Source organism: Bombus vosnesenskii, unplaced genomic scaffold (genome assembly GCF_011952255.1).
Source record: "Bombus vosnesenskii isolate JDL3184/JDL3185 unplaced genomic scaffold, Bvos_JDL3184-5_v1.1 scf7180000013263, whole genome shotgun sequence".
Classification (NCBI taxonomy): domain Eukaryota; kingdom Metazoa; phylum Arthropoda; class Insecta; order Hymenoptera; family Apidae; genus Bombus; species Bombus vosnesenskii.
In genome coordinates this window covers 4,364,534-4,392,528 of record NW_022882923.1, presented here as the reverse complement: position 1 = coordinate 4,392,528, position 27,995 = coordinate 4,364,534, and the positions used below count along the sequence as shown (strand labels likewise).

The 27,995-nt window shown below is 38.5% G+C and overlaps 2 protein-coding genes across 3 annotated transcripts in view; one reads left to right on the top strand and one right to left on the bottom strand.

Moving 5' to 3' along the window:
• LOC117230980 overlaps positions 1–20,254 on the top strand; it is a 112,455-nt gene extending 92,201 nt beyond the window's left edge. The window contains exons 2-3 of the mRNA XM_033488989.1: positions 4,403–4,609; positions 18,615–20,254. Coding sequence (XP_033344880.1) covers positions 4,403–4,609; positions 18,615–18,961 — 554 coding nt within the window. The 3' untranslated portion in view covers positions 18,962–20,254. The remainder of the gene's footprint in view (positions 1–4,402; positions 4,610–18,614) is intronic.
• The window catches only part of LOC117230951 (RING finger protein 17), a 308,646-nt gene that overhangs the window by 104,754 nt on the left and 175,897 nt on the right, over positions 1–27,995 (bottom strand). The gene's annotated exons all lie outside the window — the stretch shown is intronic.

The following is a 27,995-nucleotide window of genomic DNA, read 5'->3' as shown; positions in this document are numbered from 1 at the left end:
AGTGGTAATACTTGTATGTGAATATCAGTGTGTGGAAGTACGTGTGTGCGCGGCGTCTCGAAAACAAATGAATGCAAACTGTTCAGTGGGTTAACAGTCGTGTATGGAAGAAAGTGTTGATACGCGTGCAAGTGTGTATCGATGAATATCTTTGACATCGCTTATCAAATAAATATAGAACTATTCTAATATGAATTCTAAGTGTAAATTTAGTGTTTCTATACCATTATTTCGGCTTTTAAGATCCAAAATTCTCAACAATAACAATTCTTAACGAAATCAAGTTCTTCATCAGAATTTACCACTATATGTACGTATCTATGTTTGTGTAACATTTTTTTCTTATTTTCATTCTCATAAAGAATAATAATAATAATACTAAGGCGGTTAGATTTACGACACGACTGCCTGACAATTCTGTTTCTAAAGAAATTTATTAAATTTCCAGTGTGCCAATTACTCGTTCGAGCCAAAGATCGAGACCTAGAAATTGCTCTATGCACGTAGAAACTGTATTTCCGTGAGCCACATATCCTGTTAACTCAACACTGGATGCTAGTTGCGTGGCGAACAGTGGTAGACGTGTCGTAAATTCGCAAACAAGGGTACGTAGATAATCAAAGAGGTACAGTTACCAAGATAATGCTTTACATATCAGGAAATGGTGGCAGAAGCATACAGTAAAATAATATTTCGGATATTTCCTAATAATCCAGTACAACGATCGTAAACGATCGATTGAAGAAATAAGTAAATATCAGTTGATATCAAAATTTCGTTGTCGTCTAGTTATCCAATTCCTAAACTATGTATCAGGTAAAAAGAGTTAGCTCTTAAACGAGCAGAAATACCACGTAGCGATTAATTCACTGCGGCAATATGTAAATCGCGTGTATCGTTTTAATGCACTATTGATAAACTTTTTCAAATAATTTAAATTTATAATCTGTTAAGCCTATAAGAGAATAGAAGCGCCGCGTTCAATCATTAATTTATACATTCATGCACTGTCCGAATATTTATGAGCGTAATGCATATTCCACGATGACAAAGTAGATAACATCGAAATGTATAAGTGATGAACGAATATAACAATGGTTTTATTCGTAGTATGACGTAACCAGGATATACATAGAGGAACGAAATCTTAACAATAAGGCCAGGTCGAGGCTTTGGGTTACGTAACACTGAACATCTTGTCCGTGGAATTCATCGAGCGGCAAAAATCAGGTATCCGATGATGTAAGTTCGAGTAATATCAATCGCAACCTAAGTTACAGATCGAGCAACAAGCTGCTTTTAGACATAGGATTTGTTTGTTTTATTGTTAAGTAACAAGTCACGAATCTAGTGAAAAATGATGAAATACAGAGGATGATTCATTTTAATCTCCTCCGGCAAATTGCTCGAAAAGTGTACAAAGTTAATTTCAAATTTTTATGATTTAATAAATCTCCAGTTGTTAATTATATTTAATTTATAATTCATTATTTAGTGTAACTTACGAAAATATGCGAATGTTTGCCATAAAAACATTTATGGGTAGGTTACTGGAATTGTTTTGCAGCGAAAGATCAACGGGGTTTGTTTTTATCATAATTTACATATTTGGACCTTTCTAACTTTTACGTATATCCTTATTTCAATTTATCGAATTACTTGTCATACATATAATTAGCGAGGAGGATTTGCTTCGATTTTAGCAAACTTCCCCTTTTTCCTTGCTGTCCAAAATAAATTATCCAAATAAATATTCCAAAATTCGGAGGAGCGAATGGACACTAAAAAAATGTTTCAAATCAAGCAGAATGGTAGATGCCACGATGCATCGATGGGTTAACTATTTACCTCAAATTCACCTAGATAAATAAAACACGAACACCTCCACTTTTAAAATTCAGAAAAAGCCCAAAACGAGAGGAACTCGTCGTCAGTCTTCCAAACTCTACGTCGAAAATATCCATCAACGATTCGACAAACTGAAGAAAAAGACAAACATCTCCATCGTTAAAATATGCAAAAATTCCAACAAAAGGAAGTAATCGCTAATCCCCCAAATTTCATATCGAAAATACTAAGCCCAGCTGGAAGTGTCAATGGTCCTGACCTCTTGTTTCCTCGATATTTCCATTGGCAAAAGCCACAGGCCCTCTAGACTTGACCCAGTTTCCACCAAAGAGACAGGGAGAGAAATAGGGGGTTGCAGGAGTTGACTGTAATTTAGGGGACGTTGAAGCTAAGTTCTCTCTCGGACAAGGGAGAAACTATGGGCCAAACAAAAGAGAGAGAGAGAGAGTGAGTGAGTGCATTAAAAGCCTCGTAGAAGGGGTTATAGAGGTGAAAGTTTTGCGGCCATGTCGCCACGATTACGCGAACCACAGGTTCGTACGTAGTTGTTGCGTTATTCAGGCTAGATTCGTGCACACGCGATCGATTTCACGAAGCCGGACGCCACTTCATCGAGAAGCGAAACACCAGGTTCGGAAAGTCGGCAGCTAATTAATTTCAGCCTTGTGTATACCATTGTCGTTAAACATTTCCTCTGTTGGACAGGCCGGTGATTGCGTTTCCCCTTCTGTGAAATATTCAAAATTCCCGAAATCGTTAGGGTTACTCGTGTAAACTGTTGAGCCGCGAGAGTCTATAATCTCGCACGATCGATTCATCTCGCGGCCACAATACAGTTAATTATCGAGAGAAAATGAAATGAAGCTTCTGGTGAATTGATACGCCCAGTAAGTCGATTTCAACGCTGCCGGCTATAAGCAGACATCGGATTCTCATGCGGCTTCGTACTTTTATAAACAGAGGTAAAGAGATACGACGTATGTAAAAGTTTCGTAAGCAATGGAACATACGCAAAGATTACGACGAGCATACTCCGCTTTCGATATCTTACATATTCATTCTGCACCTTCAAATTAAAAAACACAGAGATGCAACAGAGCGTGTACGATATGGAAAAATATATAAAATATGCAAACTGGAATATTCGTTAATACCTTCGATAGGCGAAACGAAGCTCTATTTACGTTCTACGTTGTATCGCTTGTGTCTATAAAAATATAAATTCGCATAAAAATCCGCAATCCGAGAACAAGATTAGCGTTTATCAAACCAAAAATCTGTCCGACAATTTTTTCGAAACTCTTCGATCGTCACCTTATACCGTACACGTTGTCGCATCATAGTTGCAGGAGTATAACTTCGAACAATTAAAACTATCAAAGCATCGGAAATAGGATCACCCTATACATGACGATAACGACACAACCAGCAAACACGGAACTCTATTAATTTCGTATATACTGCAGCAAATAACACAGAGTTATGAGCCACTACTCTGGATGGAGTTAACATAATCATCCTTCGCAGAGGCACGTTACGTATGTAGAAGAGAAACAAACAGTAATTTTCGAAATATTTCAAATTCCAGTGACAGCTGGCCGATCGTACACGCATCTAGAATCTGGATCGCGGAATTCTCGCTATAGTGTATTGTTTGCGCACATTGTCGTGTACGTGTTACTTCGCGAGGAAAGGTGGATACAATCCCGCGTTCATCCCATTTGATGCCGGTGCGTCCGTGACGTGGAAGCTAATTAACAGCTCATCGACCAGCCGAACTTTATGCGTCTAAATGCAACGGATTAATTCGTGTACAGGCTACGTCGATCGTGTGCGAGACTTACAAACATTTGCTCTGTTCACACTCCAGCATAACGTTTCTTTCATCGTACCGTGGCGTGTTCCCTTTATTTCTGTTTTTCAAAAGGGACAGGTATTCGAAGTTTCCATTGTTATTCGCGTTATTGTCGTTTATAAACATCGGGATACTTTGATCGAATTAGAAGAACGGTATATAAATTATTGCAAAGTGTATAAATCGGCGATGAATTTGTAATTGGAAAAGTTAAGTAACACCATCCTTTATTATCTCCCTGTTACCTGTTAGGAGACAGAGTCTAAGTTTTCGATAAAAATTTGTCGATATCGAAACTATTGTAATTAAAACTTCGTAGAAGAAACAAATCGTATAAGAATTCGTCTGAGCTCGTTTCAAGCCACAACTTTCACAATTCTCAACTCATTTTCTTCAAAGATGGTTTTTACATCATGTAACGGGTGGCAAAGTAAAGACGTCTTTTCTTTTCAAAGTTTACAAACGTCCCTCCAGATATTGAGAAACTTTTTTATGATTGAAATTACCATGGACCCGAAGAGCGAAGTCTCCTCTCTAAACGAAGATACAGACTTATTAGAATAATCCAAGGTACAGCAGGTTGTACGGCCGATGTTCTGTGCTCTATGTTTCACGTTAATATTATACAAAGAATTAAAATCAAATTATACAAGGTGCTCGAATACTTTTGTGATCGACTGTGTATTATTCGTGTTGCAGAGAGTGTACGGGACAGCGAAAGCGGCAAAGTGTCGAAGAGGGCGAAACCAGTGGACCCAGACGCGGAGGACAGCCGCGACAACGAGGACTACTACTACGAGGACGTGGAAGAAAGAAATAATCCAACGAACGAGGCACCGGTTGTACCTCCTGGATTTCTCAGCCCCTCTGTTCGCGAGTATCTCGATCTCGGGAAATCGATACCCGGTACGTAAACAAGATCGTCTTGCGAAACATTTCCTGTTCGCGATCAAAGTTGCTGCTTCGTCTCTTCTTTGATCCTTCTCTTCTTTCTAAGAATTTTATTTCCTCCGTTTCTTCTCTCATCTGTTCGTCTCGTTCTTTCGTCTGACTCCAACTTTTTTCTCATCGCGAGTTTCATTTGTTTTCGCGTTCTTCAAGCTCTTTTCAGCAGGTGTTAAAATTCTTTTACAATTGAGTCTGAACACGAGAAAGCACTGTGAGAGAATAGAAGGGGAGAACTACTGGGATGACTATTTGCAGAGGAATTAGTCTTATCGCGTATTTTATAGATGGAGGTGAAGGTTTCATTGGAAGCAGAATAGAGCGTAGAGCTTGAGATACGGTTTAAGCATTCACTTAGGCAAGCGATTCAATTAATTCAATTATCAACCGGTCATTATTCGTTGACAATTACGAGGCAATAATATAACGTTACATATTTTGTGTATTTGTTTTAATATTATTATACAGGCTGTTCCAGTTTTTTCCCTATCAATTATCGGTATATTTTATAGGTCAAGATTAGAAAAGAGTATTATATAAATATATTTCACTGGAAAAATTGTTAAAGAATTGTTAAGAAAAAAAGAAACGATATACGAAATGCGCGTTGTTATGATACAAAGTATTGATAGATCAGGTATATTTCAAATCTATTAGTAGCCAGAAGGTACCAAATACCTCCACAACTCTAATTTCAACGAGTAATGATATTCTTGCATCGATAGAACCGCTGAACATTTTGAAACGGAGTTATAGTTGGATATCTAAATAAGAAGTGTGGCAATTTCCGTATGAAATACTGCTAATTCATACTCTAATAGTCTACCTTGTTATCTGTACAAATTAAATCTCTCTCTCTCTCTCTCTAACATTATGGAAAATGTTTCAAACAGCAGTCACGTCAATTTCATTGCAAATTTTATTTTATGAAATGCTTCATTCCTTGAAATATCTATAAAATTTCGCTATGTTAATTGCACAGATCGCGATATAATACACCAAACTATTAATTTCAATAAACCAACATTCGACGATCGGAATAATTATTCCATACTCTCGCATGATTGATCCATGAATAATCATCTTATCCACATGCTATATTGCCACGATCCTTTATTCGAACAATAGGACGTTTAAATAAAAAAATTATCGAACGTCGAAAAGGCTACACACTGTCCATATTTTCTAAACAGGTTTCTTTTTCAAAATTTAATATCTGATGGGATGTTGAAGGAAGAATAAGCGAGGAAACGTTTCGGGCAATTGCAGAGGAACTATGGAAAGGAGAACTATGAAAATTGGTCGTTCACGAGAAACGTCGTATTTAAATTCGTTTCTTCCGGTCCCTTCTTCTTTTCTACGGAGGGGAATAGTAGAGAGCTTCGGATCTTCCGACAAGTTCCTCCAGGTTTAAGCGGCCGCTTTATGCGATTGTGGAGATGCGGAATGAAAGGCAAGAAATAAATACATAGACAGTTATTGCTCGCCGAGGTATGCCAGCGTATTGTCTCGCTGCTCTTCAACCGGAAAACGTTTTTATTCCGACCTCCGGAGCGTCTCGAGATCGCGTTTAAGGGCGTTTATTAGACCCCCGGTTAGGTTTGTCTTCTCGATTTTTTCCTCTCTTTTTTTCAACCATTTCCAAAGCTCGTAGCTTGCGTTTGAAGAATATCTTGATGATAAACGCAGTTGAAATTTTCTCAAATTCAACTATCGGAACGTTATCTCTTTTCCAAAGCTTTTACTATGTAACGTCATTAAATTGGTATATTTGGTATCATTATTGGTATCATGTTACTTTTAATGCTATACATTATCAAAATATGAACAACGAAATCAATTTTCATCGTTTTATTAAGGAAGCGTCAATGTAAAACACTTTCGTAAAAAAGGATACCACTTATTTAATAAACTGATCTTTTAACGCAAATAACTTTCGGATAACACGATGATATTTTATATTACGCAATAATTTTCATAGAATAGTAAAATATTCGCCATCTAAAATTTAAAAAAAAAATTAAAAACTTAAAAAGTTTTTACTAAAAAAAAATTTGCACGCAACACGATCAATAAACTTGAACGAAAGCAAGAAGCGCGCGACTGATAAGAAAACCAATAACGTTGTACGAGCAACACGTCGTACTTTATGAATCATTATGAAATTCGGAAATATTAATAACAAAATCTTGGATCAACTTCAAGAACGAGGTAAAAACACCAAATCGATCAGATTATTAATACACAGGCGCTTGAGATCCAAGCCACGTTAGTCTGGTACCCTGGTGCAGCTTCTTTGAAGATTTTTCACTGACCTGACAGTATGCAGGGCTCGGCTCCCCTTCGACTTTTCTTCCAGCCCTTTGTGCGTACACACCCTCTCACTCCTCGATAATCGATCGGTCGTAAAATATCCTCCAGTCTGCACGTACCGGCGGAAAATTTCTATAGCGCGGTCTGCTGCTGCGAGGGTTCTCTCTGACATTCTCTACCCTATTCCAAACCGTATACACTGACACACATACACGTGGCGACGTTGCTTCACAACCACGAAGAAGCAGGGAAGACCGTCGTGAAATGGATTTACGCGAACACGCGTGTAACAGCCGATTATAAAATGTACGCGTTAAATTAAATGATATTCAGTGGAAAAGACACGCCTTTCTTCTGGCGAGTAGCTGATACCAGCCTCCGCTAAAGTGTACCGCGAAGATAGCGGCAGAGAATGCGGTTAACACGCTACCAAGGGTATATTTTGCATGGTTGTTCGAACATGGGGCAGAGGGTAAGTCGATGCAGCCACGAGAAGAAATCCGTAGACGATTCATGGGTGAATAATGTGCAACGTTGTTGGCTTCTTCCAAAACGTGAAGTTTCGGTTTTTGGTTAAACAGTTTAGGCGTTGGAACATTGAAAGATTTAATGGAGTTGTTACATGTACATTCTTCAAATATTTTGCGAAAAATCAAAGTTTTCGTTAGGATGGTTATAGTTGTTCTTGCTGAGCATTATTTCAGAATATCGTGCAATTGATATATGCTTCAAATTGCAGGAGTTTTTGGTTTTGGATAGAACGATAGGTGAAAGTTGTTTGCTGGCACTGTTTAATAGTAAACTGTTTAAATTTCAGGCGAAAAACTGATGTTTTGACTAGAACAGCCATCCTTGTGGTCGTTTTATTAAAATTAATTACATCGTAATTTCAGGGGTTAAGTTTCGATTTAGTTGAAAATTGTTTAACGACGTTGTTCAATGGTTGATCCTTTAAATTTTGAAAATAAAGTCACGATTTTGGATAGAATAATCGTTAGAAGTTATTTGACATTGTTGGATAATAATGAATCTTTTAAACGTCGTTTAATTGTTAATTATAATTATTTTTTTCTCCGATACGATTGGCCTCTCATTTCGAAATCAGCTTAAGGATTTTGACGATTTGCTTGACCGCGTGGCAAGTCTCGCGTTATGTCGATTATCGATCGCGAATTCTGTGACAATGAGGGTATTTCCGCGTGTTGCCAGTGCCACCGCAAATCACCACAGCGTTTACCGAAACACGTAACGCCCATCGTCACGCGGTGGATGTTATTGTAGAACGTTTTCCGTAATTTCTATGCCAAAGAAAACCGATTCTAACGGTGGCTGTAATCCCTTTGTTATTTTACAGTGTGTTTGTTACGACACGGCGAATTTTTTGGTTACGTATGAACGTTCTACTTTCGAGAATTTTTCTTTTCTTAGTTACATAGGCTAGAAAAGGCTTCAACAAATTAATACACAAGTTCCAAGTTATTTATCACGCTAGTCTTTAAATTTCTATAATCGTGAACTTCCGCACGAGGAAGAACACAACCATAAATCAGATACCGCAAGTTTTTATAATAAAAAACAACCAGGAATCCATACTAAAAAATCATCATATTGATACTATCAAAAAAACCACTTTTCAACCTCGACGCACCCAACACTCACCCTTAAACTCGTGCAATAAAAAGACCCACCGGCAAGAGAAAAAGCCATACAACCATAAACCACGAACCACAAATTTCTATTTTTTTTCTCTATTGTCTATAAAGAACAAGCAGGAATGTGTATTAAAAAGACATCGTATGGAAATTATGAAGAAACCATCGTTCAATCTCAACACACCCAAGACTCACCCTTAAACACAGGCAACAGAAAAATCCACCAGCACGGAAAAGATGTGAAAAACGTGAGCAAAATCAATATGGCACAGCGTAAAGTTATCTCATTGACTTAACGTTCCACTCAATCTCGCGAAGGGTCGGTTATACGATGGAACCGACCTACCTCCACGTTTATCCTTCTCCACTTACTTTCTCTCTCTCTCTCTCTCTCTAGCTCTCTCTTTTTCTCTCTGTCTCCCCATCGTACTCTGGGATAGGATAATGAAATAGCCGAGCCCGGAACGCGACCTCTGCACTAACCAAAGGCGGTAGATTCTGCAGGAGCATTCCGGGGGCTGTGGAATCACGAGAGAACAAGGGTGCAAAAGAGACGGATCCAAGCATTTCTATCCTTCTTTAACCTACCATCTCGTCTGATCGCCTTTCTCCTTTCCTTTCTCGGTTGAACCTCTAAACGCGGTTTACTACGTTTTCTCGTGCGTTTCACGACGTACACCCCCGTTCATAAGTATACTAAGTCCAGGGATCATAACGGTTATTGCACGTAATTAAAAAAAAACATATATATATATATATATATAACATAAGAATTAGCATTTGAATTGAAACAATTTTGGTAAAAAATTCTTTTTGGCCACTGATAAACATTATCGACGAAGAAAATTGTTTTTGATTACGAAAAGTCAAACCTTCTTCTTTGTTTTCTGTTACTAGTAATCGGTATTGTTTTTGGTTACTTATAAAAACGTTTTTAAAAATGAACGATGGCCGAAAGCAAGCAAATTCGTCGATAATGATTATCGATGACAAGAAAGCAATGTTGATTATACGTATGTGTAATTTTTGGCATAAAAATCGCAGTTCTCAAACGTGGGGACCACAATTTGATGAATTGTGCAAACGTAAAGTCTATAGGACAATTTACCTTGCCTATCCAATGGCAACATGCCTTTCTAAATAACACTAAGTAAACCTAAGCTAAACAGTTGTCAATTCATACGAATCTCTACGACTTGCATAAAATTGATATACGTCAAACTCTAAAAATTTGATCTGCGCGTCTTGAAATTAGTATCTTTAGACTCTATTCCTAGCAAACTATTATACACCATAAAAAGGTCAGAAATTCCGTGTTCCACGAAACGAATTTGTATCCAAAATTTTCATCGATTAGTCGTTCAATCGACAATTTCCACTAATCACAGTGTCTTCTATATAAAACCAGGATGTGCTGTGATACTTCTGAACGGGAATGTACGAGCACGCGCGAGCGCGAGGAGACGAGAGGAGATGCGTCGAGATGGGAGAGGCTGAAAGAAAAAGAGATAAGTCGAAGGAGAAGACAGAAGGGTGGGAAAAAGAGGCGAAATGATACTAGTTGGAGGGGGGGATAGGGGGTTGCGACAAACCTCGTACTGTTCGGCTGACTGACTTTATGACGATGGCTGCCACCGGAAGGATATAAAAGAGAGAAAGAGGGGAAGAACAGACAGAACCTCTGAGACTGATGCATTTCCCAGGCGTTTGTCCTTCATTTGCCAAACAGTAGGATAGATTTTCCTCCTTCAATGAGAAACAGAAACAATTGCGGATCGGTACGCGATTTTCTTTCTCCAGGCTTACGGCTGTTTTCTACGGTTCGCGTTCCCTTGGTTTAGCAAGAGAAAGAGGCAAAGAGATTCTCGCCTCGAGCAAGTATGATCCCTTTTTGCTTGGCCGCGTTCTTCTTCTCTGACCTCGACGAGACGGCCTGGCGAGATTCCAAGAGCTGAAGGGACGCTGAAGACAAACGAAACGCTGCGACGGAACTGGGAATCGATTCGTGACAGTTCGTCGTTGAATACGTCGTGAATTTGTAATTTTTAATTTGCACCGATTTGCCAAGCGGAGCAGGATGTGGTCTGTGTTTGAACTGATACGCTGTAAGTTTAACCGGAGAAGATGAAGATGTTCGAGAGAGACGTGGGGGTTGGGCTTCTATGAAAATATTAACCCTTTGGTTATTCAACAGCGGTTTCTTGCATGTTTCTTTTGTGGGAGAATCTAATTTTTGTATTTCAACTGTCAGTTTCATTACGAATATTATTATATTGTATTAATTAAAATCATTGTAATTGTTGGAAATAAATAGAGGTGTTTTTAAAGAAGTATAACGCAACGTCTATTGTTTTAAGTATATAGAAGATTATTATAATTTGCCGAAGCATGAATTTCATTTTCTCTTGTAACAAAGTCTCTCTTGCACGGACAATTCTTACATAAAAATAGTAAAATATAAAAAGCAAATTCTTGAAAACACGTTGTTCCTGCGTAGTGTGTTCTAGGAACAAGTAATTAGCAATAAGGAAACTTTAGCTAAAAAGCAAATGATAGAGGGCAAGGGACATCTGAAGGATAAAGATATTCTAAGCACATGAAACCTGGCATGAAATAAACAATGTGAATGTCACCAGTTCTGATCATACCATACAAATTCAAGATAAGTCAACAGTGTGAATATCTAGCGCTATTGACTAGTAGGATAATGGAGCAGGTATTACTATTAATCCATCGATCAGCAGGTGATTAAATAGATAATACTGCCGCAGATATGCTCGATTGCTGATATATAATCGTATAAACAATGATTTCAACGTTAATTCAACAACCATAGAATGCGAATCCTATGAAATTTTTACTTGCTCGACGCAACGTCGAAAAATAGTTTCGCACGCGATTGAAGTGTCAGATGAAAGGTGAAGATGTGTCGTGTCGCGTACAGACAGAATCTTATTATGCTATGTTGTGAAGATTTTGTTAAAATTTACGTTTGGAATTAGCAAGTGTTTCGCAATTTATTGACAAAAGTGTATATGTATTATACAGTACCAAACTTGCTTAATTTTTTACTTGTTTATGGCGTGTTGGAATGATAGCAACGCAACGAATATCTCTCTGTTAAAAATGTTGTCCTACAGCTAATGAAATATTAAATAGCAAGATTAAGAAGATCGCACGCCTGTCAATTACATTTCTAAGCGAGTGATTAATTGTAATAAATATCCAAAAGTCTACTATATCTTCTCTATTAACCTCCTCTTTCAACAGGAAATACATACAACGTAATTTTTCTACAGCAGAAGGAGCTTGGGAATAAAATATTTTGATGCATCTTAAACGGCCGCGTAGAATATCGTGCCGTTTTACGTTACAAAGTAAAATTTGCTTTCATTATACGATAGAATACACAGAATTTGCTATTCAAATAGCGAAACTCCCCTCAAGATGGCGAATTCTCAGCAAATGGCGCACCCTTTTTAGACGAAAGCTGTGGCGATTTTTAAAAGGACGGCAACTCTTCGTTCCATGCTACGATACTTTACACGGGTTTTTTATTTCACACTTTAGCCACGTATGAAAGATTCCTGACGATGAAGCAGCTGGTTACAATTCTACTGTTCCGTCAAGCCATCTTCGGAGGTGCCACTATCCCTTCCTCGAGAATAAGAATAGCTTTAAAAGCTGGATTTGTGAAAAGGAACGCGAAGGATCTCGAATCGTAATGTCTCGTTTCCGACTGGCTGTTTTGAAATATTGATGCGAATATCGCGAATATGTTTTGAACTTTCCTCTAGACTAGACTTTATCCTGCTTCAAGTTATACAAAATTTTCCAACGTGTCATACCTTCAACGAATTTAAGAAAACTGTGTGTTACAAGTAAACAATTTTTGTTGTAGAAATATTATTTTAGTAATAACAAGCTCTGTATTCAAATTCGTAGTGATAATTCCAGTTCCTCGTTGCAAAAATTACCCCACGCTTCAAACTCGACGTACAATTGACGATCTAAAATACAAACTACCCCACAAACATCTCTTCTTCCTAGGCAAAAATTGCCTAACGTAACAAGGAGCCACTATATAATTAATAATTACACTTGCAGTTTCATACTCCAAAAACTACCCCTTATTCCAAATCCGCTCACGATTGGATGCCCAGGATACGAACAACCTTTCAATCATCTTTTCCTCGCAACAAACGCCTTAAATCTACGAATAATTCCTCCGGGAATTCCTCGATACAACGCGTCAAATTCACAACACCGACACACTATTCCACGTTTAAAAAACCTCTGCCTTCCTCCGGCCTCTCGTCGAAAAAAAACATTTCATCCGCGGAAACTCCTCTCGCGTAACATTCGACTAGGAAACAATCCGCTACGTTGCGCGTCGAAGGAACGAAATAATTAGAACGATCGTCTCGCGTCGCGAGCCGGTGCAAGGGATGAAAAGCCGGAGGACGAGAATACGTTTCCGCGTGAAGCCAGGCGAAGTTATAATTACCTGGACGAAGCGGGCGTGCTTGCGTCGGGAGAACGCTAGTATCATCAACGAAGAGACAGTCGAAGTTGAACAGAGAGTACCGAATCGAATACAGAAACGAAAGGGGGTAGCAAGAGCAGAGGGAAGGGGGTGGATGGGTAGTGGAAAAGAGGACGAGAACAAAGGTGGTGATCGAGAAGGGAGGATCCGAGCTGGTAGAAAGAGAGAGGAGGACGTTTATTTCGTGCGGGTACACGAAATCTCTTCCGGTGACAAAACAGGTCGGACAAGCGATGGAAGGTGCGAATTTCGTATGGATGTCACTGCGATACGGACGAGTTTCCAACCATGTTGGAAAGTGCACGTTCTGTCTCTATAGTCACGTATCCACGTCTCTTTCTACTTCTACACCTGTGTATAATCTGTCTCTGTCTGAATACAAGTATTTCCCTGTCTGATGTTTCGTTTGTATCGTGTCTGTCAGCTTGCTCTCTATCCGCCTCTGTTTGAGGCAACAACGAGCGTATTCTTGGGGCTGAGCGAGAGATCGGCGAGATGTGCCACCTGAAACTATGCTGCTCGTCGAATGAGATTCGAATAGCTACGGGGTGGTAGAAATAGGGGGTGGGAGAGAATGGAGGGGATGGAGAACGGCTATGGCTTCCTAGTAGTGACGCAAAGTTGTTTAGACGGACAACAGAGAGGAAGAAAGGCTCGCACGAGTGGTTATAATTCGCTAAGAAGCTTTGCCATCGCGCACCTGGCCATCGCAATTCGGTTTCACGTTCTATAACCGTGTTGCGTGCAGTTTTCATGTGTATAGTTATGGTTTGTTATTATCGGTCTTTTTACAGACAACACATAGCTGCTTCGAACGATGCTGATACGCGACTCGTTTTTCACATAGTCGTTTCTTCTTTGTTTTTCTTTAAAATCATCGTTATCGTAAGGTACGACATCAATAACGTTGTGTTTTTAAGGCCATTTTCGATGCAATCGTATTTTTACATTATAACTCATATTTGAAATTATTGCAATATTCTTCGAGTCTCGTAAACGAGACAAAGACACGCATATCGATCAGCAAACGATTAGTAAAATTTCTCTGATGAAGTCACCATCTGGTAGTCTAACGAGATATAAAACGAAGAAAAAACAAGAGTCTCCACTATATCTCGAATTTCTCGAAAAATATCGTTGCGATCGAGCAAATCGTTAAATGCTTCCGCGCTGATAGCATTATAAGCATTCCAGGGCTGATTCAATAAATTGTTAACAGGCGACGAGTGTACACGGCTATTAACTTGTCCTGAAGATGGGGGTAGAAGAGGAACATGTCGACAGACGATTTAGAGGCATCGTCAGCGAGACGGAATGAGAGCCTCAAAGTCTCGCGTTGTCGCAACATCTGGTCCCGAGAACGATTGATGTCCCATTATGTTCGTCGAATCGATGAAATCCCGTACGTATTATTCGTTAATGAATGCCTCTGGTAACGTTGGAAACGTTATTGGCAGTCGTATTACACTATTTCCATAAAATATGATCCTCGTCGAAGCGATAAGATGACGCAAAGAAAACAGAGTTTTCCCTTCGTAGGATATGTTCGAACGCGATACAAAGCAAAAAAGGCCAATGCATATAAAAAGAGAAACTGACAGAAGCAAACGGAGGGAAACGTATAGAGGCTTACGAAAGTATTCCAACACTTGTAGACACCTTTTATGAATACGAAACATTTTTTCATTCACCCGACTGTCATCACTATGCATATTGGTAAAGCATCAAGCAAATCTGCAAATACACGTACATATCGAAATCTTCTAAAAAGAATGAATTTGAGAAAAAATTCTTTTCGTTGTTATATATGCAATACTTTATACTGAGAAGCTTTTTTATGCAATCGTAAATAAGGAAAGTAATTGTGTGATCTCGTTTAACTGAGGTACCCTGTATATAGAGTAAGTACATATTTCACAGAGATTACAAAAGTATTTAAACACACAGTTATTTGTTATATTAATAAGCCTTGATATTCGATTGAGACACATTTAATACAAAATACTTATTATATGTTTTAGATAGATAGGTATTCATGCTGTATACTAAATTTTTACTGAACATACGTTTCCAATAAATATTTTATAACGTCCATATAACACGAGCTACACGAACACGAACATACATACAAATTTTCTGTGATAAAAATTCGCGCACTTTCGCGAGCAAGTGTAGGTAAAAAGAGGGCGATGATAATAAAGTAAAGTGGTATGAGAAGAAAAAGAGGCTCGCGTATATTTCCATGCGAGTTCACAATTGTCCGAGAAGATCCAGACAGACTAAAGAGGCAAAAGGTGTCTATTATCGACGAGACTCCCTCGTTAGGAGGAATTTGTTCGACGAGGAAAGGAAACGGACGCTGGACAAAGCGACAGTGAAAGAGGGAGGGAGGAAGAGAGAGAGAAGCAGCCGCGCCAGGAAAACGCGCGCGCTTTGATTCGCGTGCACCACGAGTTTTGCTTATTTATTCCAGCCCAGCAATTCGAGACTGAAGATTCTTAGAGCAATTTCCTTCTTTATGCGGGTCACTCGTTGTGTTCATGAAATATTTGCCGATGCTTCCTTCCGTTTCCATCCCGCCTCTGCCGCCTTCCACCCCACACCTTAGCTACCATCCCGTGCTTCTTGCGTTCTAGTTGTTCCGTGGAACGACGTCTTTATAATTCGCCGCGCATTCTTCAGATTTTAATTATCATCGTTAAACATCGCTAAATTCGTAAGGGGTCTATATATTTCTTTCTGGATCTGTTTGTGATATTTCGCAGGGGTTTCGGAATTTTCGCTTGGATATATAGCTAAGAAATGCTAACTGACGACGACGATACGGTTACTTGTGGAAATGAACGGAACTGTCCAAGTTTCAGAAGCATTCAATAGCAGAGAAATAGCTTTACATGGAAATATTTTTTCAAAGTTTATGGTATTGTAGTATCGTGGACGAGGGGCCTGGGGGTGTCGTGCGGATTGTAAACAAGCGGTTGCTGAGGTGTGAATTATAAAAAAGCGGTTGCTGAGCATGTGCGTAGTGAGGCTAAGACAAAAGACAAGGGGTTGCTAGGGGACAATAAAAGAATTAACAGCAGTATGAGTTGAGAAGTCAGAGAGTGCGGATTACGTTGTCGAAATAGTGTTGTTAGCGTTGTTAAGAGAGAGTTGAATTTGTCTTGACAAGAATTGTTAATTAATTATCTAGTTGTCTTGATTATAATACCTTGTTACGATTAGTCCATGTTAAATAACCATTGTTTTCTGCTTAATCCATTTATTATTAATAAACTAATTATAATAGTTTACGATACTACAGTATTTATAAATATTACATATCACTATCCGATAGTAAAATACAAAGTGTTATTTGCAACGACGTAAATAAGTAGCACCTTCGATAATCGCCTTCTTTATAGAAATAAAAGGACAGTTCTTTGGAACTGTGAGCTGGACTCGAGGAAAGCGTGGAGAACTCTATGAATGCAAATCGCAGTTTCCCTTGAGAATACAAATTGTAGGGAGGAAAAAGGATCAGCCGGCCGGTTTACTGGATTAAGGTTTGATCCAGAGACAATTCGCTCTTCAGATGCTTGTCCCAATCTACTGCGTTACCCAGATCAAGCTTTTTTCCTCTCTTTGTTCACCGTGCTAATAGCTATCTCCATTATTATTATATAAATAACGCGTGGAATATACGGACCATGATATAACAAGGTTGTGATCAAATACGTATCGCGTGACAGAATAATCGAATTGCCACGAATATGAGCAAATAAAGGCCCGAAAGCACAATCGAAATCGTAAATTCGTAGAAATTCGACATAGAAATTTGTTACTACATAAGCAACTAAATATTCTATTCTATTGATCGTTGAAAAATAAACAATGGAATTTTTATTATTCGATTTGAAATTCAAGTTTCTTAAAATTCCAGGCTCTAATGTAAAAGACTAAATACTTTAAGGAAACAAGCGAAAATCCCAGTTGTCGAAGCCTGAATACCTCTATTAATTAACTTTATGAATTTACTACTATCATTACGAGGTATACTATCATCTTCAAAGCGCTAACCTTGCACGTTAATATACTACTATCAAGGGAGCTTAAAGTTATTATAACACAAGCCGAGAATCTTCATAATACTCTGAAAAATCTTCTCCTTATTAAATCCTAACAAAGAGGCAATTACTTCTCAAATCCTCCACCCTGGATTCTCCATCAGTTTAGTATACTCTCGAAATGTTAATTATCTAAAATTATACAACGTCACTTCCAAACTTTCCAACAATTTCGTTTCTTCTTTCGCCCCTAAATTCACCGCAATTCCGCGATATCTGTAACAATACCTCCTCCACCCCAGGATCCTAGCAAACAGAATCATCTTCGAGGATGGTCAAACAGATCCACGATAATCCGATGGATTAAACGGTGGGGGATCTCTACTCGCCATGGTGTAAACAGGTCGGGGGAAGCATGTTGCATGCATCGTTAAGCAGTAGACGCGTCGGCAGATCGGGGATTTGGCTGCCGTCGACGTGCACACGTCGATACCTGGCGAGGTGACTGCTTTGTGCAGGTAATACAGGTGGCTGCTTTGTACAGGTAATACACGTGTCAGCTGGGCCGAACACGCGCGGTGCATCTCGACCTCGCGGCATTTCCACCAATTAATCGAGGATACAATCGAAAGCGCAGGCCTCTCGCAGAGAGAGCTTTGCTCGATCCGCTCGCCGTCTCGTGATTTCCGCGATCGGTTCGAGGGGAAAGATCCTCTTCTCTCTGTTTCCTCCTTCTATTCGCTAGCTATCGTCCCTCGGAATCGTTCTGTATCTTGTTATGTCGGTTAATGAGATTTTCGGATAAAACACGGTAGACGTTCGTCGTTTACCGCCTTCGCAGGATAATCACCTTGAACCGAAGAATAATGTTTGGACGGGTGGATTTTAGGAATCGTCCTTGAAGATGAAGATGATTGTTACTGCAGTTTTGCAGTGTGCGACTTTTAAAATAGTAAAGGAGGAAGAGTTGTGTTTCAGATTTCGTTTCGAAGTTTCGTGGACGTTGCAGTTCGTTGGTTCGAGCTTGAAACAGTTTCAGGTCTGTCCTGACTGAAACCCGAAGATCGCATGATCTGATTGTATTGTCACATCAAATTGAAACTGAATTATGTCATATGTTTAATTATATCCATGTTATATATATAGGCGTATGAAGTCCAGAAATTTTTCCTAAAAAAGCAAAAATCAATTCAAATCAAATTAAGACGCGACAAGATCTCGAACGTCTCAACAAATCATCCTAAAAGATGGCATCTTACAACCATCTTCTCACCAGTTCTCTTGCACTTCCTTTCTTGCCGTTCCCAATAACAAAATGAACCATCTATTCTTCTCTCTATTGAACAAGAAAAATATCAACGACCCATTGAAGAAGCATCAACTAACCAAACTCTCTGGTAAACTTACAGGTCGAGCAGGCACGGATTATCCAGTGCTTGGCAAAGTTCCCTACACGAATTTCTACTGCGACGACCAGCCATACCCAGGCTTCTTCGCGGACGTGGAAACAAGATGCCAAGCGTGGCATTACTGCGACATAGACGGCCGCCAGGCGACCTTTCTTTGCCCAAATGGTACACAATTCAGTCAAGCAGTGTTCGTCTGCGATTGGTGGTTCAACGTCAGATGTGAACTCAGTCCCAAGTTGTACGCCATCAACAGCCGTCTTTATGGCAGACCCACGGAGAGTCCAACGAGACCACATAGACTCATCACTAAGGAGCTTCTTGAAAATATCTTCGTTAGGCGGAAATGAAGCTAAGAAGCGGAGGCTGCGTTCTCGTCTATTGCCGACGTGACTGATCGGTCGCATCACTAATTCGTCTGGCAAAAAGGAAGGAAGAGGCTGCTCCAAGGATTTGTTTCATTGACGGAGAACCTGTCTGGATAGACTTGTATTTTCTTGGTAGATAAGACGATTGTGTCGACCGTTTTGCGAATAGTTGGAACTGGGGAGCAGTGGATACACAGAAATGCCTTGTTAGCTGATTGGGGTTCGAGATCATATCTGGCCAGTTAACCAGGATAATAGTTTTACAGGAAATCCTAAGAACGATAGGATTTCTTTAGAATTTCTTTAGAAGATGCACGAACTTGTACGTGTGCCTCTGTTATCCCAAATATAGTCGAACGTAACTTGGAAACGCGCAATTCTTACAATGAGTATATGCAATTGTTTCTTTCTATCCAGTATAAATTCAGAAAACTATCACGTCGAAGTTAATTAGTTGTATATAGTTCTATGTATTCATAGAGCTAAAATAAAATGTATGAATAAGTGCACATTCTTTCACACTTTCATACAGATAGAGCACACGAACTTTCGTTATTGACGATCCTTCGTCACGTGTACAAGTCGGGTCATGTAGCATCACTTTCCCAATTATAACAAGGCAGTCCTGTATTTCTTTTTGATCTACCTATGTAACATTGTATGAGTGAATGACGGTGAATGTTAGCGTAGAATATCGATATAGCAATCGCGGATGTAATTAATATAGAGACGAATAGTCGAAGTAAGATTAAAAAGGATACGATAGAATTTGTTCGAAGTGCCACTAGGTTGGTTTATAGGATAAGCTGTTCGATGAAGAATGAGGCGGAGTTTGTTTAAAAACTAGAGGAAACGATGGACAGTTTAAGTGCCACGAATTCGACAGGACATACCGCGGTGTCTGATTTCGAATTTCGTCCTGTTTCGTAGGATGATAGCACGCAGATTCACGTTTTAATATGTGAATTATTAAGCGAGATCATTTGATAATTTTCAAGTTATAAATTAAATCCGTGATATGTGTTATTAATGATAATATAGTAACATATGTAATATTCAACGAATTATAACGGAATTATTTCGTATCATTTAGTTGGAACGAAATTTCAAGCTCCTAGTACACCTGGACGTAAAGTCGTATTATCTGAATAAAAATCATAATTACTTAGAATTATGGTTACATCGATTGTTCAGATAAATGAAGTTTTATCGGCAAAGATATCTGAAATAATAAACGAAAAAAGAAAACTAATAAAAGACATTTCATATGTTACACAAAAAGTCGATAAAATTACTTCACTGTAGTAATTGAGCTACTCAATAGTCAAGTAATTGCTACCTGTAGTAACTAAGATTTGCAAGCTAGCATCCCAGAAGAGTATACGAGATTTTAAACAAGGACACTCTGGATAAGAGCATATTACAAGTTGTGAAACACGCAAATCAGTCGATCAGTAAAATCGTTCGCTTCGGAAATCTGTTTGGTTGCTTCGATCTAATGGATTATCTTCAACAATAGGAACGATCTTTGAGTGATGTGCACGCAAACTCTATGTCATTGGTACAAGAAACGACATCCATTTAAAAAACGCCGAGGTCATAAAACCAGACGTACGCGCTCAGACAATTGCGGTTCCTGTTCCTCAAACTCAAGAAATCCATCGTCGAACACTCCACCTTTCCAAAACTCGAATATCTTCGCATGCAAACGCAATCACACTTTTAACTACCCGTACCATTCCATTCCTTCTGTACAAATTCACCGAAACAATCTGAAGACAGACAAACCGTAACTCCAATCGCAACATTCTTATTGGATTAAATTCCATCGGAGACGATGTACTCGAGCCGAGACAAAATCAAAACGTACTTCACTCGTAAATATAAACGACGAAAGACGAAAAGAATGAAAGAAAGAAAGGCTCGATGAGCACCGCTGCGTCAGTAAAAGCGAAGAGTCTTGAAGAAGGACGATCGCTCGCGATCTTTCTTCCCTTCCACTAACTCGACGCGGAAGAAGACGGCGCTTCAATCCTCGGTGCGGTTCTTAATCGTTGATGAGATCGCATTTGGGACGAGGTACATCCCTCCTTCGTTCTCTCTACGTCATGAAAATAAAGAGCGATGCCAGTGCACTGGTCGATCTTTACGGCGGAGGTAGTCGAGTTTTCCCCGGTCAGGTAATAATACGCGAGACGAGCTCACCTGTACGGGGATTCAACGAACAGCGCTGTTCGATCCATCTTGGATCGAGACTCCCCGCGATACTTCGCATCGTAAACAGAGAACTTCGTTATACACGTGTGCTTAAGCCGTGGATACGCTCTGAGCTGTTCTTCGATTGGCAACGGATGACTAGACTTTCACGATTTGGGATTTTTAACTTGACAACTTGGTAGAGACGAGTTAAATAGTCGGTGAAATTGTTGATCTTCATGGATGCACTAGCGGCTCGATTTAGGAATTTCTTATTATTTTACGTGTTTCATCGTTTCTGTTGACGTTAGAGAACGGACAACTCTGACGGAGGAAAAAGTTTACAGTGGTCCGTGTAAACTTATAATATGAAACAGATGGTCGTAATTTTGGGAACATTATCGCTCTGGATGTATAGTAATTGTTTTTCTATATTTCTCGAGTTTATATTCGTTTTTCTTCGTTTGTAGTTTAAAATGAACGCATTAATGAAATTTTTGCGTTACTCCTAATTAATTCCCGACAAATGGCTATTCGTTCCAAACGATATTGGCTAGCGTATAATAAAATCATATGAAATAAAATTGCCGCAAGTATGTGGAAATTGTTTTTCATATTTTTTTCCATTACACTCTCTTCGCTTTATTTGCAGTGTAAAATAAACGTATCGATGAAATTTTTATATTATTTCTAACTAGTTCTCGACAAATGGCTATCCGTTCCAAACGATATTCGCTGGCGTATAATAAAATCATAATCACGTATTGTACGATTTCAACATATAGACACGAAAGTTTCCATCTGTTAATCACCAGCGACCGTAATGGCGGTGAATCTGTTAAATCCCACAAAGAACGTCAGGCTATATCGAACTGTTTCCCCAGAGTTGTGAACTCCGTCGAATCCATGGTGATTATTCGCTTAAACAACGAACCACGCGCGCGCATCCATTCGATCAGCTTATGTCTTACAATCGCGCGCGGCTACTGCGTAATTGCATCGCGTTCGCCCCAAGGCCTGACGCTTCGCTTAGCAACGAACCAATTGACGATCGGTCATACGTGCAACAATTGCGATTACACGTGGAACGATCGCGATTATACGCGCGATAATGGACCCGGGAAATTGTTGTGCCACGGCAAACAACTCGACGCGGCTCTGCGTTATCGTGAAAACGTTACCGAACAAGCAAACACAGGGCTGCGATATGGTCAAAGGGGATGGTTTTCACAGTGGTATTTTTTGATCCTCTTGTTTTTCCACTCTTCCTCGATTGGTTCATAGTCACTTTTCCGGGGAATTGACTTTGCTTTGGAAAAGTTATGCTTCCTTCTCTATGAACTTTTTGATTTATAATGATTATTGAGTAACGCAGGTTATTGAAAAATTGAAAAGGGTAGTATTTTTACGAAGATTTGTTTCTTGATCCTCTTTCGCTCGATCTCTGGCGATTTTTTAGTCAATGAATTTGCAGGAAAAATTATAGTTCCAAAAGTGTTAACTCCTTTACGAAAGAATCGTCGAGTTGTACAAGCCTCATTAAATGATCGAAGAGAGTAAGTTTCATGGAGCTCTCACTCCTGATCGTCTACGTTCGTCGAATTTGCAAGAATGATAGTTCTTTTTGTAGTAGAGAATTGTTAAAGCGTCCAATATTATAGACCCCAGAAACTAATACAAGAAGAACTGTAAATTCACCTGTAAATGTTCTAACATTACAAACGAAAATTACGTGTACGTATAATAAATTTTCCTAATAAATAATTCCTCGATATATTCCACACGATATCGTCTGATTTCTAAAAGGTTCGATATCAATACAAAATATTGAAGTTCCAAAATTAACGAACTTCCAAAAATTAGAGTTAATTACTTTGGCTTCTGAATGCCTCGTTCTTCCACGATGAATTAACCGAGTTAATCGAAGTTGGAAAAGAAAAAGAAAAAAAAAAGGAAGAAGAAAGAAAATAAGATATATCGTTACGAGACAAACAGTTAATTTACCATGATTGTCTGTCAATCGTCGATCATAACGTTTCATCGTCGATGCACTTAAATCACAATAGGCTACTGATAGACGGCGGAACGAATGAGAAAAGAGGAGAGAAAAGAAACAAAGGCGAAGCAACATTGTTCGCGCGGCGGTATGGCCAAAAGTCAACGCTTTCAAGAATCGATATCCGCTAATAGAATTGTGCACGCACCGCGAGCCGAACGAAATACGACAACAGCAAGTTTGCTGGCAATTAATAATAACGTGTCGTTCGTTTGTGTCCACGGTTTGTCTCCTGAAAACCATCGTCGCGCATTTCTCGTTTCATCGACTCCGTCGTTTCGACTCCGATCGATCGTACTTGTGTCTGGCTCATTGTAATAGTGAGACGATATTAACGATCATGCTGATCTCTCTTCTTAGAGAGACGATGATCACGACAAAATGGTTTATTTATGAAAAGTTCGAACTTATTTGCGAAGAAAAAAAGGACAGTTTGTAGCTGTATGTACGGTGATAAGCAGATACGCATAGGGGAAATTCTCGTGCAAATTTCAGCTGATATGGATTTACATTTATTGTACGAAATAAAGATTTTGAAAAAAAGTTGGTTACATTGTTACAACGAAAAGGGAAGAAAACAGCAACGAGCAGGCTATAGAGTTTTATGCAAATTCGTATTTTCCTAAACCTGAATGATTAGACAAATTATCTGAATGTGAGTGAAAATTTATTTCAGCCACTGAATATTATGTTGTGTACTGTACTTTCGATATTTTGTATATTTTTGCATTATGTACATTTTTGTAGTCCTAAATTTCCTATAGTGAAATGCATAAAAATCCACAGTCTGTTAATGAGTTTATAAAAATTCAATTTCGATTAAACATCGACGAATAATCGACTAGAAACGATCGAGCAGGTACATTTATCTACTTAACCTTCTTTTCCTACCACTAACCGAATCAAACCTAACGCAGCGAACCACGAATTGGACAAAAATTATTATCAGTCTGAATATTTTTTATAAAAAAGCAACACAGAAATGAGTATGTAGATATAAAATTGGAGAGCAGAGATTGCCATATAACACATTATCATCAGGTTATTACTTAAATCGAATTTATTTTTCGATAAAATCGGGGCATTATTGAAATGGCTGCTAAAGCTGCAAGTACGTATTAATGTATAGTTTTTTTTTTTTATTTTTAGATAGATCTTCCGTGATTTTTATAATTAAAAAAATGGAGAGGAGAAAAACATATTCTTTTTCTTTTTTGCGTGCACCACCCAATGAAAAAATATTTTCTGTGTACATAATATAAATACGATTTAGTCGAACTGATAAGTAGCCATGCGACAAGGACTGTGTATACCGTGCTATATAGTTAAGCGAACGAATCATCGCGACTGTAACGAAATAATTTGACAGGAAATGTAAACGTAATTAAGAATTCTGGAAATAAACTGTATGCGTGAGCATGATTAGCGTATTATATTTTCCAGGAGTCCTAATCGAATGTCGAGATGGAAGAATCGAGTTTACATTATGATTTTTCGCAAACGAGATCGTGTTTTAGCGAAATTAATTATCTGCCGAACAATTTTTTAACAGATATATTGTATGTCCTTTGCTTTTCTTGTTTTAATACTATGAAGATTTTGTCTCTTTTGCTCTAACTTTGAGGATACTGGTAATGTTCTCACGAGAAAACTCCTTTGGCCAGATTGTATTTTAAATTATTTTTTGCATTTTGTATTTTAAATTTTATTTTGGTCAAACAACCAGAAATAACAAACTCAGCAACGATAATTAATAGCCTTTTTCGTAGACCAAATTATACTTCGTAGTTCAATAAAATTAGCCACGTGACACTAAATAATTCATTTTAATTCTAACGTATACACGTGTATTTAGGGTGCAAGTACTCCTAAGCATAAATGCTACGAGTGTTAGGAAAGAAGAAGGAAAAAAGGTCCCAGCGAGTAACGAGTGACACGAATTGCAAGACACGTTCTTCCGAATTAGACAAACCTGATTAAGATACGCGTCCTTATTTTCCTCACATGGCTGGAAACCTTTGATGTAAGCGACGTATGATCAACTCATCGAACTCTCCCGTTTTAATTTATGGCGTAGCTGCGAGTCTGGGCACGTATCGCTTTCGACGTGTTTCGAATGATCTTTCATTATGGTACGAGCGACAAATTACCGTATACTTGATTACACTTTTCGTGTTACGCGTTTAATCTAACTTTTACTCTTGTCGTTATCACCTGACGTTATTCTTTTACATCCTAAGATTTCTCATTCCTAAAGAGATCTACATTGCCTCGCAAAAATGTTCGAACACATATCTTGTACACAGGTATAAATTTCTTGTTATAATATTTTATTCCATGTCTATTAATATTTATAATATTTCATCCAATATGTATTGATATTTATAATATTCTATTTAACGTCTTAACAATTTATACATATAATGTTCTACTAAGTACTCGTCGAAGAGAATTTTTAAATTACAATAACAATGATGATTGCTGAGTTCTTCTATTTCGGTATAATTTGAGTATAAACTGAGAGATTAGTTTCATTTCTCATATATTTGTACGATCGACGCAAGAAATATATTTTTCAAGAATTCTGCTCAAGTTGAAGTTTAGAGATTCATGACGTTCGCCTTGCTATTTCAAACAAGAATAAAGAACAGTGGTGTTTGAAAAAAAAATTAAAATTATTCAGATTACACGTGTTTGCAATTAAAAAGAAACACAATGACTACAATCGTAATTAAAATCGTAACGATTGGGATTAAAAATTGTAAGAATTGCAATTAGAATATCAGAAAATACCGGTCTGTATTGGTACGGTGATATTGATCGCTACTTTTCTGGAAGAATGCAACGTCCCAACAATAAAAAAGGCGAAAATTGTTTGCGTCGATTGCTGCCAACAATTCTGCCGGCCGGTTACCAACGCAACGGAACTCGGCAGTTTAATATAATAGAACGATAGACCTTACGCGAAATTAAAGTGAATTAGTTTCAAAAGTTCTCGATGAAATGTATCTTTAATGAGAGAGAAAGAGATGCGGGGCTAGAGAAGAGGGGGATGACCGCCCTTTAGTAGCCATTCGCTAATGAGGAACGGTTAACGAAGAAAATTGCTGAATAATTAAAAGTTGCTTTTGTTGAAAATTGCGCGATTCCCCCGGTTGGCACGCGCCATCCTGGAAAAAAATAACGAACGTCCATTAAACTCGTGAAATCTGTCTTTCTCCTAACGCTAGAATTTTATCTTCTCCATCGCCTTTCGATACACCAGCGAAGAAAACTGATCACAAAGAACGAATAAAGGATTCGAACTTTAAAACAGAAGGGTGGTAAAGACAGACGAGGTAAAGTAAGGAATGAACAAACGAAGTTTGAACCTCTGCTTCTTATTGTCCTTAATTCAAAGGACGAGCTAAATACTGACTGTGAGAAATTAACAGAGAAATATTCTGCCAGTGTAGAATTTCCAGCGAAGCGAGTAACAAAATCAGAAAATCAACGAAATTTCACCCATTAGAATGCCAAGGTTTATGTAAATTGGAATTTTTATCAAACGTATATGAAGAAGCATTCTGACATTATTAACGATATTTAAGATTCTCGAGATTATCGTACGTAAAAGACCTTTTAGACTCCAAGCGATCAATATACGTATATTGCCAATATAATGTTGACAAGCATACATGTTGAAAATAATATTGACAATAATATGGATCGTCTGAATGCTCCTTGAAGAAACAAAATCTAAGCAGAGATTTGTTTCGTTCGAGTGCCGTACTTCGCGCATTTTGTATATCTTTCTGTATTATATGCATTCTGTGTATTTTTGCAGTTTGAGGTTTTTCATAAACGTATAAAAATCGAGAAGGAGAAAAATTGGTTTTAGTGAGAGAATATTTGAAAAGAGACTTAAGTCTTCAACGCGTTTAAAATGACGCAGAGTGCGAGACGCGCGAATTATTGGGCGGTTCACAGCTTCCGGCTCATTTGACAATCCGAATAGCAGGAAATTCGAGGGGATGGAACAGCAGGGGATGGACCGTGCAATCGCGAGCGTAGTGTCCCTCGATTTTTAATAATTTTCCTGTTACTTTGACGTCGTTTCATCGATCGACCAGTTTTTGCTGCTAATTAAATACATGGATGCGCTGGACGCGTTGAAATTATGCTGATTCGAATCGCGAAAATTCGCCAACGAGTATACGGAACATATTATTTACCATGGAGATAAATATCCCACATTTCCGCTCCGTGTCAAACGCAACCGGGGCTGAAATAAAACTGACTCTTTGTAGTTTCATTCCCGAGAATTTAACGAAGACGACGCGTTCCATTGCGCCGGACTATCCACGCTCGCGTATTATAGCGATATATTTTTTGTTCCGTTGTTCAATTATTTCTGTGACGGTTGATCAAGCGGTTATTGTACATTTTCGATGACAGAATAGCAATCATGATCAGCAACAAGATATATTCTTATTAATACCACAACTACTAGTATTTACACGATGAAAACAACATACGTGTCGCACCTCTTACAGCTATTATCAATTCTACTGAAAATTGCCTGCAATTTATATGAATATCAACGTTCTGCTAAAAACAAAAGATTTTCTGAGACTGTATATATCTCCTGCTTGAAAAATTATATTTAGAAAACGCGTTAATCATTCGAGCCTGCTTTGAATCACCGATAATATCCAAAGAAACTCGTCTTTACAACGAACGATTTCCATCACAATGATTCATCGTCACGATACATCAATTTCA